We start from the raw sequence: 16402 nt of genomic DNA, 5'->3' as shown, positions 1-16402 counted from the left end.
GATCACTCACCTAGAGCCAGACCTGCTGGAGTGCAAAGTCAAGTGGGCCTTAGGAAGCATCACTGTGAACAAGCTAGAGGAAGTGATGGAATTCCAGTTGAGCTATTTCAAATCCTAAAAGATGATGCTTTGAAAGTGCTGCACTCAACATGCCAGCAAATTTGGAAAACTCAGCAGTGGCCACAGGACTGGAAAAGGTCAGTTTTCATTCCAATCCCAAAGAAGGGCAATACCAAAGAATGTTCAAACTGTTGCATAATGGCACTCATTTCACATACTAGTAAAGTAATGCTCAAAATCCTTCAAGGTAGATTTCAACAATATGTGAACCGAGAACTTCCAGATGTTCAAGCTGGATTTAGAAAAGGCAGACATACCAGAGATTAAACTGCCAACATCCTCTGGATCATAGAAAGAGCAAGAGAGTTCCAGAAAAACATCTATTCCTGCTTAATTATGCTAATTATGCTATGTGTGGATCTCAACAAACTGGAAAATTCTTAAAGATATGGGAATACCAGACCACCTGACCTACCTCCTGAGATACTTGTATGTAGGTCAAGGAGCAACAGTTAGAACTGTACATGGAACAACTGACCAGTTCAGAATCGGGAAAGGGGTATGTCAAGGCTGTATATTGTCACCCTGCTTATTTAACTTACATGCAGAGAGAGTACATCATGAGAAATGCCAGGCTGGATAAAGCACAAGCCGGATTCAAGATTGCCAGGAGAAATATCAATAACCTCAGATACACAGATGACACCACCCTTATGGAAGAAAGTGAAGAGGAATTAAAGAGCCTCTTGTTGAAGGTTGAAAGAGGAGAGTGGAAAAGCTAGCTTACAACTCAACATTCAGAAAACTAAGATCATGGCATCTGGTCCCATCATGGCAAATAGATGGGGAAACAATGGAAACAGTGACAGACTTTATTTTCTGGGCTCCAAAATCATTGTGGATAGTGACTGCAGCCATGAAACTAAAAGACGCTTGCTCCTTGGAAGAAAAGCAATGACAAACCTAGACAGTGTATTAAAAAGCAGAGACATCACTTTGCTGACAAAGGTCCAAAGCTATGGTTTTTCCTGTAGTCATGTATGGATGTGAGAGCTGGACAATAAAAAAGTCTGAGCACCGAAGAACTGATACTTTTGAACTGTGGTGTTGTTGGAGAAGACTCTTGAGAGTCCCTTGAACGGCAAGGAGATCAAACCAGTCAATCCTAAATGAACTCAACCCTAAATACTCATTGGAAGGACTGATGCTGAAACTGAAGCTCCAATACTCTGGCCACATGATGCAAAAAGCTGATTTATAGATTCATTGAAAAGACCCTGATGCTGGGAATGATTGAAGGCAGGAGGAAAAGGCAACGACAGAGGATGAAATGGATGAATGGTGTGACTGACTAAATGGATGTGAGTTTAAGCAAACTCCAGGTGATGGTGAAGGACAGAGAAGTCTGGCATGCTGCAGTCCATGGGGTGGCGAAGAGTTGTACATGATTGAGTTACTAAACAACAAGTTGCTAAGTCATGTCTGACTCTTTTGTGACCCCGTGGACTGTAGCCCTCCAGGCTTTTCTGTCCATGAGCTCCCCAGCAAGAATACTAGAGTAGGTGGCCATTTTCTTCTCCAGGGGAATCTTCCTGACCCAGGGATCAAATGCACATCTCCTGAATCATCAGGCGGATTCTTTACCACTGAGCCACAGGGAAGCATAATTGCTTAGCCATAATTCTTCTAGATTAATTTTTTAATTTTTCTCTTTAATCTAGATGGAATTTATTTTGGTATATATCAAAAGATTGAGGTTGTTGATTGCCTTTATCCCATTTAGCAAGCTTGTTGAATGTCATTTATTGATTGTGCTCCATTTTCGAGACAAAGTTATACAGTTGGATAAATACTATTCCAACAGGTCATGCCCCTTATCTTGTTCTCCTCTAACAAATGTCTATTGAAATTATACATGGTTTTACTACGTCTACTTTGTTTTTCACTCTCTCCCCAGCACCTGGAAGACTGTCTGACACACAGTAGGACTCTTAATATTTTGAATCATGAATGACGTGAGAGTGTCCAAATCCAGGGTCTTCAAGAGCCTCTAAATGGTCTCCTTCTTCCACACTTTCTTATTATCTACAACCAGAGTGGCCTTTTAAAATTATCACCATGTCACACTCTGGCTTATTATCCTCAGCAACTTCTCATCTCTTTCATATCAACCCTCGGCTCCTCACTGTGGATCTGACCTTATCTCTCACCATCTCCCACGACTCTCTCCCTCATGGTGCTGTAGCCACACTGGGCTGCCCCTCTGTTCTAGAACACTCTAAGCATTCCCCATCCCTCCACTCAGGCCTTTTCAGTAACAGTTTTCACTGCTTAAATAAGTGATCCCCTGACTAGTTACTCATCACTCAGGTCCAAGCTCAAATGTCACCTCCTCAGATATGCTTCCTGACCTTCTTACAAAATATTGAGCCCTTATGTCACCCTATCTGTGCAGTCCTCTCTCACAGTGCCCCGTCTCATTATCCAGTTGGCACTCACTCATTGCTATCTAATTGATTAATTTCTTTACTCATTTCTTGCCTGTCTTCTCCACTAGAATGTGAGCTCCATGAAGGCATGAATTTTGTCTACCTTGTATCCCCAGTACTTAGTAAAATTCCTAGTAGCCACTCTACAAATAGGTGTAGAATGCACGGTTGAATGAGTTATGAGTTTCCTAGATGAAAGAATAATTTAGAATAATAATGAGTTGACATGTACTGAGCAATTTTCTACCTCCCAGTCACTAAACTAAGCCTTTTATATGCAGCCTTTTCATTCTCACAGCAACCCTGCAGGGTGGATACTATTATAATTATCACTTTACAGATAAGAAACTGTAGCACATAGAGGGGACACTACTGTTTTGCCCAAGGAATTGAGATGAAAGCTCAGGATCTCCTGATTTCCTGCAGTTGTATGAATGCTGTCCTGCACAAGGATGATGAAACCAGGATGACAGCTAATGCCTGTCTATGCAGTGGAGTTCAGGACTGCACCTGATGAACAGGAGCCTTTACATACAGAGATGCTCCATAGATGCTGCTATTTACATTTCATTAAGTGCCTTGCTGGGCTTCCTTGGTGGCTCAGACGACAGTCAAGAATCTGCCTGCAGTGCAGGGGACTCGGATTCAATCTCTGGGTCAGGAAGATCCCCCGGAGAAGGGAATGGCTACCCACTCCAGTATTCTTGCCTGGAGAATTCCATGGACAGAGGAACCTGATGGGCTATAGTCCATGGGGTTACAAACAGTCAGACACGACTGAGCGACTCAAACTGCTACCACTACAAGCGCCCTCCCATAGCTTACCGCAGTTTCTCTCCCTCGCCCTCTCCATACCTCCAATCCAGACAGACATGGGTTTCATTTGATTTGGCAGATCCTTTTCATCCTTGTGGATACAGATGTGCCCAGAAATAGACGTGTCTTCAAATACTTCCAGATCACAGAGGTTGATGTCCCATCTATCCAAATCCTAAACTTAAGCTCCGATGCAAGGTACAAAATGCCTTTCGAGGAAATAACCTACGCAAACCTCCAGAAATTTGGCCAGAGCTTCCTGAATAGAAAGGCTAAGGTAAGCCAGTCCTTGGATAACGATTATTCAGAACCTCAAAATAATTCTCTTTTGGCTGTGCTGGGCCTTCATTGCTTCGCTTAGGCTTTCTCTAGTCGCAGTGAGCGGTGGCTACTCTTCGTTGTGATGCTCGGACTTCTCATAGTGTTGGCTCCTCCTACTTCCCAACATAGGTTCTAGGCAAGCTTGGATTCAGTAGTTGTGGTGCACAACCTTAGTTGCCCTGAAGCATGTGGAATCTTCCTTGACCAGGGATCGAACCCATGTCCCCTGCATTGGCAGGCAGATTCTTATCCACTGTGCCACCAGGGAGGTCCTCAAAATAATTCTTTTTCTGTCATTCTGCTGGCTTTGGTCATCTGAATGGAAAGGTCAGTCTTACTGTTCTTGTGATGAAATACCCGCATCTCCCCATCTCAAATCTATTCAACTTTTGATATCTCCTGACTTTATAATTCTACCATTAATTCATTATTCTTAAAATTAAGACAGTTTCTCTATAGGAGTCTCCAATTGAAATGAGCACTCCCAGCCTGGCATCCTCTTAAAGTAGGTTCTTATTCTTCTTTCAGACTCTAAAGTGAAAGATTTACTTGGACACAGGGTAGATGCTTGCTTAGGGGAGAAGATGGGGTGGCATATATGGAGCAATCAGGACTTAACCTCAAAGACTTTAGGAACTAAGGAGGAGAGGCTTCAAAAAGAGGGCTACAAACACTATGTTGCCCCATTATATAACCACCTGCTTTTTATTTAGCTCTTTCTATATCCTCAACCACCCTTCTGAGTTACTTCCTGCTGAGTTAGGTGATCATATTATTTATTTTTCCAAATGCGGATACTTTTGAGAGTAACGGGAGCATTCTTGGAAAGTGTTCTAAATGGCAGGAATAAACTGGGACACTCCAGGCAAACAGGAAGGTATGATCACCTTATTTCGGGGGGCTCCCTCTACTTCTGTCCACCCCCCCCACAAACACTGCTTCCTCTGCAGCCTTCTCAAATGAAAGCTGATTTTTCTTTTATGTACAGCATTATCACACACCAGTTGATAAGGCTGGTGTCCTCCATGCCACTTCTAACCATTTCTCCTCCTCCTGCTTTTAAAAACTCCAAATTCTTTAGATTCCATGCCTTTGAACTTTAGACCACCAGCTCCTGCCTCCATGGCTATCCTGATCACTTCCCTTTCTCTATCTGAGGATGCAGACATGCCCTCCACCCCTATTCTGCCCTCATTTACAGAGATGTCAATATCCCAAACCCTCATCTCTTCTTCAGCAATGGTGTATCCATGCCCTCTCAGCCACCTGCTCTTATTTCCATACTCTAGAAGTGGCAGCCCCTCTGAAAGCCTGATTTCACCCTTCCTGTCCCCTCAGTTGCCTTCTCTAGTAGCCACATGGCTACAACCCCTTACCCTTTTCGTGGCTCCAGTCTCCTGATCTCATTTCATAATCCCTTTAGTGCCCTCCTTTGTTGACTTGGATTCCATGTCCATCGCTCTGATGATGATTCCCTTAACTCCTCCGTCCCTTCCACCTTCCACCTCCTCTACATCCCGTAGCATTTCTCAGGCAAAATCACAACTCCAGTTGAACCCATTTAACTTTCCTATTGATTCCAGGCCAATCCTGGAGAAAAAGAACATCACCCTGAGGCAGGCTGGCTTCATGGAGTCATAAACCAAACCTCCTGTGGGCTCTTAGAAATGTTCTGACATTTATAGAAATTTCACTTAATGTGTTCATTCTCTTAATCTTGGACTCTATTTCTCCTCAACCTCATGCCTACTTTCAGTCTGAGCTGAGTATTCTAATATACCACTAAGAAAATTGAAGGTTTCAGACAGGGGACCCTCATTTTCTATCACCACATCTGCAGATCTACTTGGAGCTCTGCCTGTCCTCTTTTTCTCATGCTGGCTATATCTCAGGAGGTGTTTGTCTTCCTCTCAAGGACCAGCACATCTTCTTGTGTTCTTGGAAGAAAGAGGAGTATCTTTCATCTGACCTATAAGATGTCATGAGTCTGATCTGGCCCATTGCTAATTCTGCATCATTTTCTCCATTTCCCATCCCTCACATCCAGTCCCCATTCTTTTTATGCTCCCTCACAAAGAATCTTCAGGTCCTTTCCAGAGGTGGGGGTAGAGATGAGGGAAGCTATTGTAGGTGCTAAGGCTGGTGAGTTGGGCAAAGACCACACAGCAAGGACTTGTAAGCATATTAAGGATTTGGTATTCTAAGAGCAATGGGAAGCCGCATTTGCCTGGTGAAAGTAGAGCCTGCTTTTAGGAGAATAAAGGTGTGAAGAGGATTAGGAGGAGATAAAGAGAGGACACTGTAATAACAGTGACCTAGATGAGAGATGAAAGCTACCTGGCCAGAGTAGTAGCAGTGCAGACAGAAAGGTGTGAATTCAAGAGATACTCAGAAAACAATGATTGCAAAAAAAAATATATGTTCTGAGATTTTTCATCACCTCCTTCAAAGACAAGCAAGAACTGAGTTCAGTTTTTCATTTGTTCACAATATTGACTGAGGTCTTATGATGTACCAGTACTCAGTGGTACTCAATGATAAGGGAAGAAAAGTCCTTTGTGACATTCCATCCACTGAGAGAGGGACACATTAATGACGTAACCATAAAATAAATATAAATGATAAATAAGTGATACAGGAAAAGTACCAAGTATTATGAGAATTTATAAAAAGCAGGGCTGTGACCTAGTTTGGGGTAGAGTCAGGCAAATCTTCCTTTGAGATCATTCTGAAAGACAAATCTGAGTTAGAGATAATTCTGATAGAGAAGGGAGTGTGGGAATGAGGAAGTGGGCAGCAGGCTAGCCCTTTGAGTGAATAGACCAGTGTGGCTGAGGAAAGCAAGGAAAGAATGATGAGCATGGAAAAGGTGGCAGGAAACAAAGTATAATATATATTTTATAGGTGGCATAAATGATCCAGTTTGATTCTTGGGATAATTGAAGACAGCTATATTTTTGGAAGAAAGGACATAGACTAGTTTAGATGTTAATGATGTGAAACCCACTCTCATCTAAGAACTCTAGGAATCATGTATTCGGAATTCTGGAATCCACCCTGGTTTGGGACTCTGCTGCTTTCTCAGCCCTCTGACTCTAGTGCCCTGGACAATCCAGGTTGCACATTTAGCTCATGACTTTTCTTAGTATTTCAAATGCTTTCCCAAGGCTGCTGTAAAAACAAGAGAAAATTTTCTATTGCTTCCAGCTGTGGTGGGGACCCCACCTGCCAACCAATTTCTGGAGGCTGTTAAAATGTCTCAAATTTATTTCCTAGAAACATCTATCCAGTGAAGAAATTCCAAATTATTGGGACCAGGGGCCGGTTAAGCAGCTTGTTGGAAAAAACTTCAATGTCGTCGTGTTTGACAAGGAAAGGGACGTGTTTGTGATGTTCTGTGAGTATCTCTGCAGAGGCCACTAGAGGCAGTGTCTCCAAAGTTACTTTTTCAAGTGTAGGTTCCTGAATCCTTGGGTACTAAAATCTCCAAAACCTATCAAAGCATCATGCCAAGAATGGTCTTCAGACATCCATGGTTTGGATCCAGATGACATCAGCTACAAAGCAACTCTCCCCCCAGATCAAATCCTTGAAGTGTGTGGAATACCTTTCAAATAATTGAAGCCTGTGGCTATTTGTAACAACAGTAATACTGATGGCTAACGCTGATTGAATGCTAGATCCACCAGGCCTGCGCCGTCAGTCTCTACTTTATTGTTCTCACCTTGCTGGTGCTAAGCTGCTAAGTCGCTTCAGTCATGTCCGACTGTGCGACCCCATAGACGGAAGGAAGCCCACCAGACTCCCCTGTCCCTGGGATTCTCCAGGCAAGAACACTGGAGTGGGTTGCCATTTCCTGCTCCAATGCATGAAAGTGAAAAGTGAAAGGGAAGTCACTCAGTCATGTCTGACTCTTCGTGACCCCATGGACTGCAGCCTACCAGGCTCCTCCATCCATGGGATTTGCCAGGCAAGAGTACTGGAGTGGGGTGCCATTGCCTTCTAGTAAACAGAGTCCCAGGGAAGTGAAACTTTACTAAAGTTATGCAGCTAGTGGGTGACCTTAAGTAAGTAAGGGATTGGAACCTAGTCAGCCTGAACCCAGTGGCTACACGGGTAACTGCTGTACCAGTATAAGTTAAGTAACATCAAATAGCCCATATTTAACACACCTGAGTTGGTGCAACCAAAATGAAGACTCACGTCATGCATGTAAAAGACCTGGAACAGTGTCTGGCATCTTGTAAGCACATGATCAAAGGCAGGTACTATTACCATTATTTCCCCTGTTATGATTATTTCCAGTGCTCACCCAGGGACAGTTGCTCTTCCTCCACTGTTTCTGATTTGCATGTGAAAGCCAAAGCCAAGGGACCTTCTCTTTCACCCTGAGACACAGAGAAGGGTGGCAATGCAGTGACTTCAGATACCTCTTTTATTTAACAGGAGGAGTTGATATTTATTGAGCACTGATGAGTTTGCTGTTTATACACTTGCTCTCACCCCTCCTCTAACCAAGCCTCTTAGGAAGGTACAGCGGATTTCCCCATGATACAGATCAGGGAACCTAGCCTCAGAGAAAAGAATTACTTTAGAATTACCCTAGATCACATAGCAAGTAAGTTGCAAGACAAAAAGTTCAAATCCAGGTCTGTTGCCATCATTTCCTAGAGGGTGAAACAAGGACTGGGTTATATTATGCAGGCTTTTAAAACTCTCATTGAAATGGACATTCATCCATGGAGCCAGGTGTTTATAGTCTGCATGGCTGAATAACCACGATCTTTTGCTTTTAAGTGAGAGGCTGGGGAGGCCTTTCTTTCCTCATCTGACACTGGGAGTCTTGAGAATGCTCACTTGGTTTTGGTAAAAAACCAAAGCGGCCTTATGTTTTTTGGAATCAGGGTTGTCAGATTAGCCTCACGACTATAGCCATTAGGCCCCCTTGGGTTCCAACCCAGGGCTTGTTGCTCTCCAGGGAAGCTGCCAGGATACAGCCAGGAGAGATGGTCACAGAGGCACTCAGTCTGTAAACTGAGGGATAATCGTCCAAATGTAATATCCAGGGACTTTGAGCCACTCCCCAGACAAACCCAGAATCTTTAATGGAACGACCAAGGCAAGGTTGTTTCCCTTCCATGCTGGAGCTGGTCCCGATTTCTCCTCATAGTTCCAGGTGTCTGCACTATCCACAGAGCTTAAGGAACTATCTGGAGGGAAGTCCAGTGTCTCTTTCCCAGCGATAGTTGTACTTAGCTCAACCTCATGTTCACTTCCTAGGTGGACTTTCCTCCATGGGACTGAAAGGGGTATGATAAAATGGTCACAAGTCAAAGCAGCCTGTCTGCTAATCCCACTCCCTCTGCTTAAATCACTAAGTGACCTTGAGCTGTAAGCTTAACTGCTGTTGGAAAATTCTTGTGCTCTCTCTCACATACACAAATACACATATTTTTTGGAAGAACATAAATACTTTTTTCTTGGTTTGGTTTTCCTCTTCAGCCGGATGGAAGGAAATGTTAAAGGGAAATCAGAGAAAAGAAGAAAATGTCTCAACATGTTAATGTCTGAGTAGAAGGGGGACTAGGTTATTTTTTTTTCTAGTTTATTTAGTGATGATCAGATACTATAGCTGAAATGTAAGATAACCTAAGTGAAGTAAGTGAAAGTGAAAGTTGCTCAGTCGTGTCTGACTCTTTGTGACCCCATGGACTATACAGTCCATGGAATTCTCCAGGCCAGGATACTGGAGTGGGTAGCCATTCCCTTCTCCAGGGGGTCTTCCCAACTCAGGGATCGAACCCTGGTCTCCCACATTGCAGGTGGATTCTTTACCAGCTGAGCCAGGAGGGAAGCCCAAGAATACTGGAATGGGTAGCCTCCAGCGGATCTTCCTGACCCAGGAATCGAACTGGGGTCTCCTGCATTGCAGGTGGTTTCTTTACCAACTGAGCTATCAGGGAAGCCCAAGAAAACCTAACATGCTATTAAAAGAGACAGTGCAATTTGTATGGCAGCAGACCATTAGTGGAACACGGTGATGGTGTCTATGGGGGAGTGTGGATTTCAGGGTCTTTATGAGTGTGAGCTTGAGTGATGGCCTTTCTTTTCCAGATGCACCCTGGTCCCAGAAGTGCATGGCGTTGTTCCCAGTGTTGGAAGAGTTGGGCAGAAAGTATCAAAACCACTCCACAGTCACCATTGCCAAGATCGACATCACGGCAAATGACATTGAGCTGACGTACCGGGAACGGTACCCCTTCTTCAGACTCTTCCCCACTGACTCTCAAAAAGTGAGGGGCTCTTGGGATTCACATAACTGGAAATGTTATATTATTGTCAAGGACTCAGTTTCTCTCGGTCTCCCTCTACCTTTTAGCAAATCAACTTCATTCTCAGCTCCAACTCTTATTATCTTTTCATATTCAAGTTAGAGAAAAATTTCCACTAGCTTTCAGAAAATTCCCAACTCAGTCTGATTGGGTCCCCCTAACCCAATCATTGTGGTAAAGGGGATGCTGGTGTTTTGATGGTCAGGCCTAGGTCAAATGTTTCCCTCTGGTATTAGAGCTGAGCTTCACTCAGACTACATGGAATCAGTCACTATGTGAGTATTGGGGGTGGAGTGGTACCAGAAGAAGGAAGATTTCATGATGGAGACAATTAAGTACTTTACACTTTGGTTTTAGAGCTGTTGAACATCACCAGTGTTCATGGAATACATACTTCATGCTACTTTGGTATGTGGGGAAGAAGGTCAAAGAATCACAACCAAGGTCCCAGGTCCCAAGAAGAGTATGATTAAGTGTTGGGTAAAGTCATGGAATGTGAAGTCAAGTGGGCCTTAGGAAGTATCACTGTGAACAAAGCTAGTGGAGGTGATGGAATTCCAGTTGAGCTAGAATTCCAGTTGAGCTATTTCAAATCCTGAAAGACGATGCTGTGAAAGTGCTGCACTCAATATGTCAGCAAATTTGGAAAACTCAGCAGTGGCCATAGGACTGGAAAAGTTTTCATTCCAATCCCAAAGAATGCTCAAGCTACCACACAATTGCACTCATCTCACATGCTAGTAAAGTAATGCTCAAAATTCTTCAAGCCAGGCTTCAGCAATACATGAACCATGAACTTCTACATGTTCCAGCTGGTTTTAGAAAAGGCAGAGGAACCAGAGATCAAATTGCCGACATTTGCTGGATCATGGAAAACGCAAGAGAGTTCCAGAAAAAACATCGATTTCTGCTTTATTGACTATGCCAAAGCCTTTGACTGCGTGGATCACAATAAACTGGAAAATTCTGAAAGAGTTGGGAATACCAGACCACCTGACCTGCCTTTTTAGAAACCTATATGCAGGTCAGGAAGCAACAGTTAGAACTGGACATGGAACAAAAGACTGGTTCCAAATAGGAAAAGGAGTACATCAAGGCTGTATATTGTCACCCTGTTTATTTGACTTATATGCAGAGTACATCATGAGAAATGCTGGGTTGGAAGAAGCACAAGCTGGAATCAAGATTGCTGGGAGAAATATCAATAACTTCAGATATGCAGATGACTCCACCCTTATGGGAGAAAGTGAAGAAGAACTAAAGAGCCTCTTGATGAAAGTGAAAGAGGAGAGTGAAAAAGTTGGCTTAAAGCTCAACATTCAGAATGCTAAGATTATGGCATCTGGTCCCATCACGTTACGGCAAATAGATGAGGAAACAGTGGAAACAGTGGTTGACTTTATTTTTCTGGGCTCCAAAATCACTGCAGATGGTGATTGCAGCCATGAAATTAAAAGATGCTTACTCCTTAGAAGGAAAGTGATGACCAACCTAGACAGCATATTAAAAAGCAGAGACTTTACTTTGCCAACAAAGGTCCGTCTAGTCAAGGCTATGGTTTTTCCAGTGGTCATGTATGGATGTGAGAGTTGGACTGTGAAGAAAGCTGAATGCCGAAGAATTGATGCTTTTGAACTGTGGTGTTGGAGAAGACTCTCGAGAGTCCCTTGGACTGCAAGGAGATCTAACCAGTCCATCCTAAAGAAGATCAGTTCTGGGTGTTCATTGGAAGGACTGATGTTGAAGCTGAAACTCCAGTATTTTGGCCACCTGATGTGAAGAGCTGACTCATTTGAGAATACCCTGATGCTGGGAAAAATTGAAGATGGGAGGAGAAGGGGACAACAGAGGATGAGATGGTTGGATGGCATCACTGACTCAATGGACATGAGTTTGGGTAAACTCTGGGAGCTGGTGATGGACAGGGAGGCCTGGCGTGCTGCGGTTCATGGAGTCACAAAGAGTTGGACACAGCTGAGTGAACTGAACTGAACTGAAAGTCATGGTATGGCCTCATCTCCAAATGCATTTGGCATTAAATATGGAAGATTCTGGAGGGCAGATATGGCTGGAAGTCTTCATGAAAATATGACACTTTGAAGAATGGTAGGGATTTAAATCAGAAGTGTGTGACTTATAAGTAGGGAGTATAATATAAACAAGGGGGTAGGCAGAAGGCTAACCACAGAACTTTGAAAGAGATATCATCCTGGTGTAGAAGATGCACATGGAAAATGAGGCTAGATTGAAAGGGTGGATGGACCTGGTTCAGATCTTCAGTTATCTGAAAAAGAGTTTAGACAGCCAGAGGGCAGTAAGCAGTTTCCTAATCTTCTTAAAGACTGAAAAAGGAAAGGAAGCTAGTGATAGCTGAGCAAGAACATATGCCAGACACTTTGTAAAACAAATATTCTTATTCCTTAGTAATAAAATAGCATATCAACCATTGTTTTAAGTGCCTTTTGCATGTTGTTTGCGGCCCCATGGCCTGTAAGCCCACCAGGCTTCTCTGTCCATGAGATTTCCCAGGCAAGAGTACTGGAGTGGATTGCCATTTCTTTTTCTCCAGGGGCCCTTCCCAGCCCAGGAATAGAACCCAGGTCTCCTGCATTGCAGGCAGATTTACCTCTGAGCCACCAGGGAAGCCTCCTTTTCACATAGTAACTCGTTAAATCCATATAACAACATCATGAGAGAGGGACTGTTATTATCTTCACATTATAGTTAAGGAAACTGAGTCATGGAGTGGTTAAGCTTCCAGACAACACTGCCAAGTGGTGAAGCCAGGGTTTGAGCTCCAACAGTGTGGCCCCATAGTTCTTGCTCTGAACGACTACATCACAGCCCTATGATGGAGGATATTTCATTATTCTTATGGTAATGAAAGCTCAGAGATGTTAAGTAACTTGCTCACTGCACTCAGGTTGTTAGGAATTTGACTCTGGATTTGTCTGTGGAGCAATCCCTGAGTATCCTTCAGGAAGAGGCTACCATTTCAGCTCTGCTCCATTTTCTTCCTAGGCTGTACTGTACAATGGTGAACATACCCTGAAGGGCTTTTCTGACTTCCTGGAAAGTCAAGTCAAGATTCGGATTGAGGATGAAGATGAGGTAAGGTGAAACAGCAGTACCCTAGACCATTCTGTCCCACACAGAACCATCAAGAGCTCAATAGATTAGGAAAGAGGGTGCCAAGAGTTCTACAATCTTGTGGCAGAGAATGGAGGTTGGATGACTTTATTTCAAGGACACATGCTATTAGAAAGGCAGAGTTGAGAAACACAGAAGGACAAGGTCTCACACAGCTCCCAGGCTGCTTCCCTAGGTCCACTACTCTTGAGTGCTTAACCACATGTCCTGATGGGCTCCTGTACCCTGGCATTGTTCTACAGTCTCCATTCCCTCCTAATTCTGTCCATGCCTCAGTAAGGCCATCTGCTGGAAGGGGTCATCTGTATTAGTTAGGACGCTTTCCGTTGCAAATGTCAGAAACTATAGCTCATCAAAGGTGGGTGGATTCTGAAGCTCAGAGTCATTTTCTGTCTCCCCATCCCTGTTTTCCTCTGTTTGCTTCATTCGCAAGCAGGCACTTCCCCACGGAGGGGCAGTGACTGCTCCACAGCTCTCAGCTAACACCTTCTCAGCTTGCAAACAAAGTATTATTAATAATACCAGGTCTTTAGTAGTCCTAGCACATGTTCTGGAGTGAATCTCAGTAGCCAGGCCTGGGGCAGCGGCACCTCTGGGCTTAGAGCAGTGAAAGGCTGCTTGGCAGTGCAATGACAATTACTGCATAATTCTTGCCTCTATTTATTTTTCCTCCTCCAACTCTTTCTCCCTCCCTCTCTTCTTTTCTTAAATAGCTACTCTCTGTTGAGCAAAGTGAAGAGACAGAAAAGGAGGTATTAGCGGAGGAAAAGGAGGAAATTTTTATGAAGAAAGAGCTACCAGAACAGAATGTGCCTGAGCTGGAGAATGTGACCAAGCTCGAAGGGCCAACTGAACTGAAAGAAAAGGCTGAGGAGGAGAAGGTAGCTGAGCCAAAGGAACCTCCAACACAGGCGGAGAAACCAAGAGTGAAGGAAGAACTGTAAGGCTCTCTAAAGCCAGGAAGAGAGGGTGCCCATTTTCCAGATCCTGGCATCATTTTCTGAGTTGATCTACTCCAAATAAAATTCTATAACATTGTGGTAGGTGGGTGGAGGCTGGATAATAAAAGCCCTTGAATGTCTTTGGCCCCGTGTTACTCATTACCTTTTTTCTGTTTGGTGTTGCCTTAGAAGAGCTGTTTGGCCTCAAATTCAGATAGGGCTGCAAGGGAAGCTATAATAGTAACATTAAATGAGTGTTTACAACATACTGGGCATTCGCTTAGTTCTCACAGCCTCACTGAGAGCTAGGTTTCATCATCCCCATTTTACAGATGAGGAAACTGAGGCAAAGAGAGGTTGAGCAACCAGGATCACAAGGCAGGATCACAAGGCTAGAAAACCCTTGAAATATGATTCTCGGCGATCTCACTCCACAGATGGTGCACTCATCACCATCACTACTACCACATTGGGATCCCCAGAGAGGGTGGTTGATGCTTTCAAAGAGGTGGAATGATCTTTGTATGCTTCATTTTAGCACAGTAGGAAAGAGATTTGACCCAAAATCTCTCCCTAGTCTTTCACATCTCAAAATGACCCATTCTCGTAAGCAACCATATGCTAGGCTAACCCTCAAGTCCCTTCTTTCCTTTTATTACCGTAAAAGTAATGCCACCAAAACACGTGACTCCTCCTACTTCCTTCCATGTGACTCCATCCACTATTTCCCATCTCCAGCCACCAGTCTCAGCCACAGAAATCTTCTAATTGGTCCCTCTACCGCTGCTCTGTACCTCCAAGGCCCCCCCCACATACATACACACAATCCATAGTCCCTAAAGCTGTTAAAGTGATCTTTTTCAAAGCCATATCATGAGAGCTTACGGTGCTACCCCGTTTTTCCAGTTTCTAGTGGCTACCTGCCATTCATGGTTTCTTCTTCAAAGCACTCTGACCATTTATTTCCATCCTCACTTTTCCTGCTTCCTCTGACTCTAATTCTTCCTGCCTCTCTCTCATAAGCACCACTGTAATTGCACTGGGCTTGCCCAGATAACCTCATCTCAAGATGCTGATCTTAATTATACCCACAAAGACCCTTTTGCCATGTGAGATAACACTCACACAGAGAAGGAAATGGCAGCCCACTCCAGCGTTCTTGCCTGGAGATTCCCAGGGATGGGGGAGCCTGGTGAGTTGCCGTCTATGGGGTCGCACAGAGTCGGACACAACTCACACTACTTAGCAGCAGTAGCAGCAGCATATTCATGTTGCTGGTTTGTGACATTCACTTAATTCAGGTGTAATAGACCTCTTGATAAAAGGAAAGCATAATATTTTAGGGACTAAAGTCTATACAACCCACCTGGGCCTCTCCACAGCCTTCCCATTATGTAATGCAAAAGCTGATTATACTTAATCAGGCCTCAGTAGCCTGTGCCCCAGTCTCTCCTTCCCCAAACCCAAGCCTGTCCACATCCAGACTAAGCAGGGAACAGCCTGCGGCCCTGGAACTCACCTGAACCAGTTGCCCTGGCAGGAGCAGGTATTAGTATTCAAGACACGATTCAAAGCTCACCTGCTTCAGCCTTAAAGCCATGTGGCTGCCAGTTGAAGGAGGGGTCCCTGGGGGCTTCTAGGAAATCACGTGGAACTAAATCACATGGAACAGAGCTCCTGACTGGCCATGAGCCAGAAAATGGGTGTGCTACTTGCCTGTCCCCCAGATGCAACTGGGGCCTTAGGAAGTGGGGGCTCAGATTGGTGAATACAGTACGGGTAGGTGGGGCAGGTGATGACTCTCTGTTGGGAGGTCATTAGAGCATACAGGGAGAGAAAGACCTTTAACAGAAGGACTTTGTCTCTATGAAAGGAGAGTGGATGTGGAAGATGAGGCCAGAGGCAGGTAGATGGAGATGTGGGAGGCATGGCTTAATGACTCCAATGAAGTTGCCATATCCTCATCAAGTATGTGAGGCTGGTGGGGGCGGGGAAGGGTGGGAAGAACAAAGAGTGGAAAAATAGCCAGTTAGAGAAATATACCACAAGGTGATCTAGCTATGTTGAATCAAGGTGATGTTTACTGTTTTAAAATACAGATATTATTATAATTCAGGCCTGACAAAGGCAACAGATCAGGAGATAACTGTCATCAAAAGATAGTTTAGTATACTCTCAGGTCCTAAGAGGAGGGTATATATCATGCCATGAGGGGCCACACAGGAAAGTGCTAGAGTTGGTCAGAAGGCAGAGGAAGCAAGGGGAAAATCTGACTATAATTGAAAATGTAGCC

At 44.1% G+C, this 16402-nt stretch overlaps 1 protein-coding gene across 1 annotated transcript in view; it reads left to right on the top strand.

Moving 5' to 3' along the window:
- The window catches only part of PDILT (protein disulfide isomerase like, testis expressed), a 46923-nt gene extending 32674 nt beyond the window's left edge, over window positions 1–14249 (top strand). Inside the window, exons 7-11 of the mRNA XM_027961794.2 lie at window positions 3445–3642; window positions 6963–7083; window positions 9801–9979; window positions 13040–13129; window positions 13882–14249. Of these exons, the coding sequence (XP_027817595.1) occupies window positions 3445–3642; window positions 6963–7083; window positions 9801–9979; window positions 13040–13129; window positions 13882–14112 (819 nt within the window). The 3' untranslated portion in view covers window positions 14113–14249. The remainder of the gene's footprint in view (window positions 1–3444; window positions 3643–6962; window positions 7084–9800; window positions 9980–13039; window positions 13130–13881) is intronic.
- The last annotated feature ends 2153 nt before the right edge of the window (window positions 14250–16402 follow it).

Source organism: Ovis aries, chromosome 24 (assembly GCF_016772045.2).
Source record: "Ovis aries strain OAR_USU_Benz2616 breed Rambouillet chromosome 24, ARS-UI_Ramb_v3.0, whole genome shotgun sequence".
NCBI classification, from domain to species: Eukaryota; Metazoa; Chordata; class Mammalia; order Artiodactyla; family Bovidae; genus Ovis; species Ovis aries.
This window is presented reverse-complemented; position numbering and strand designations above follow the sequence as displayed.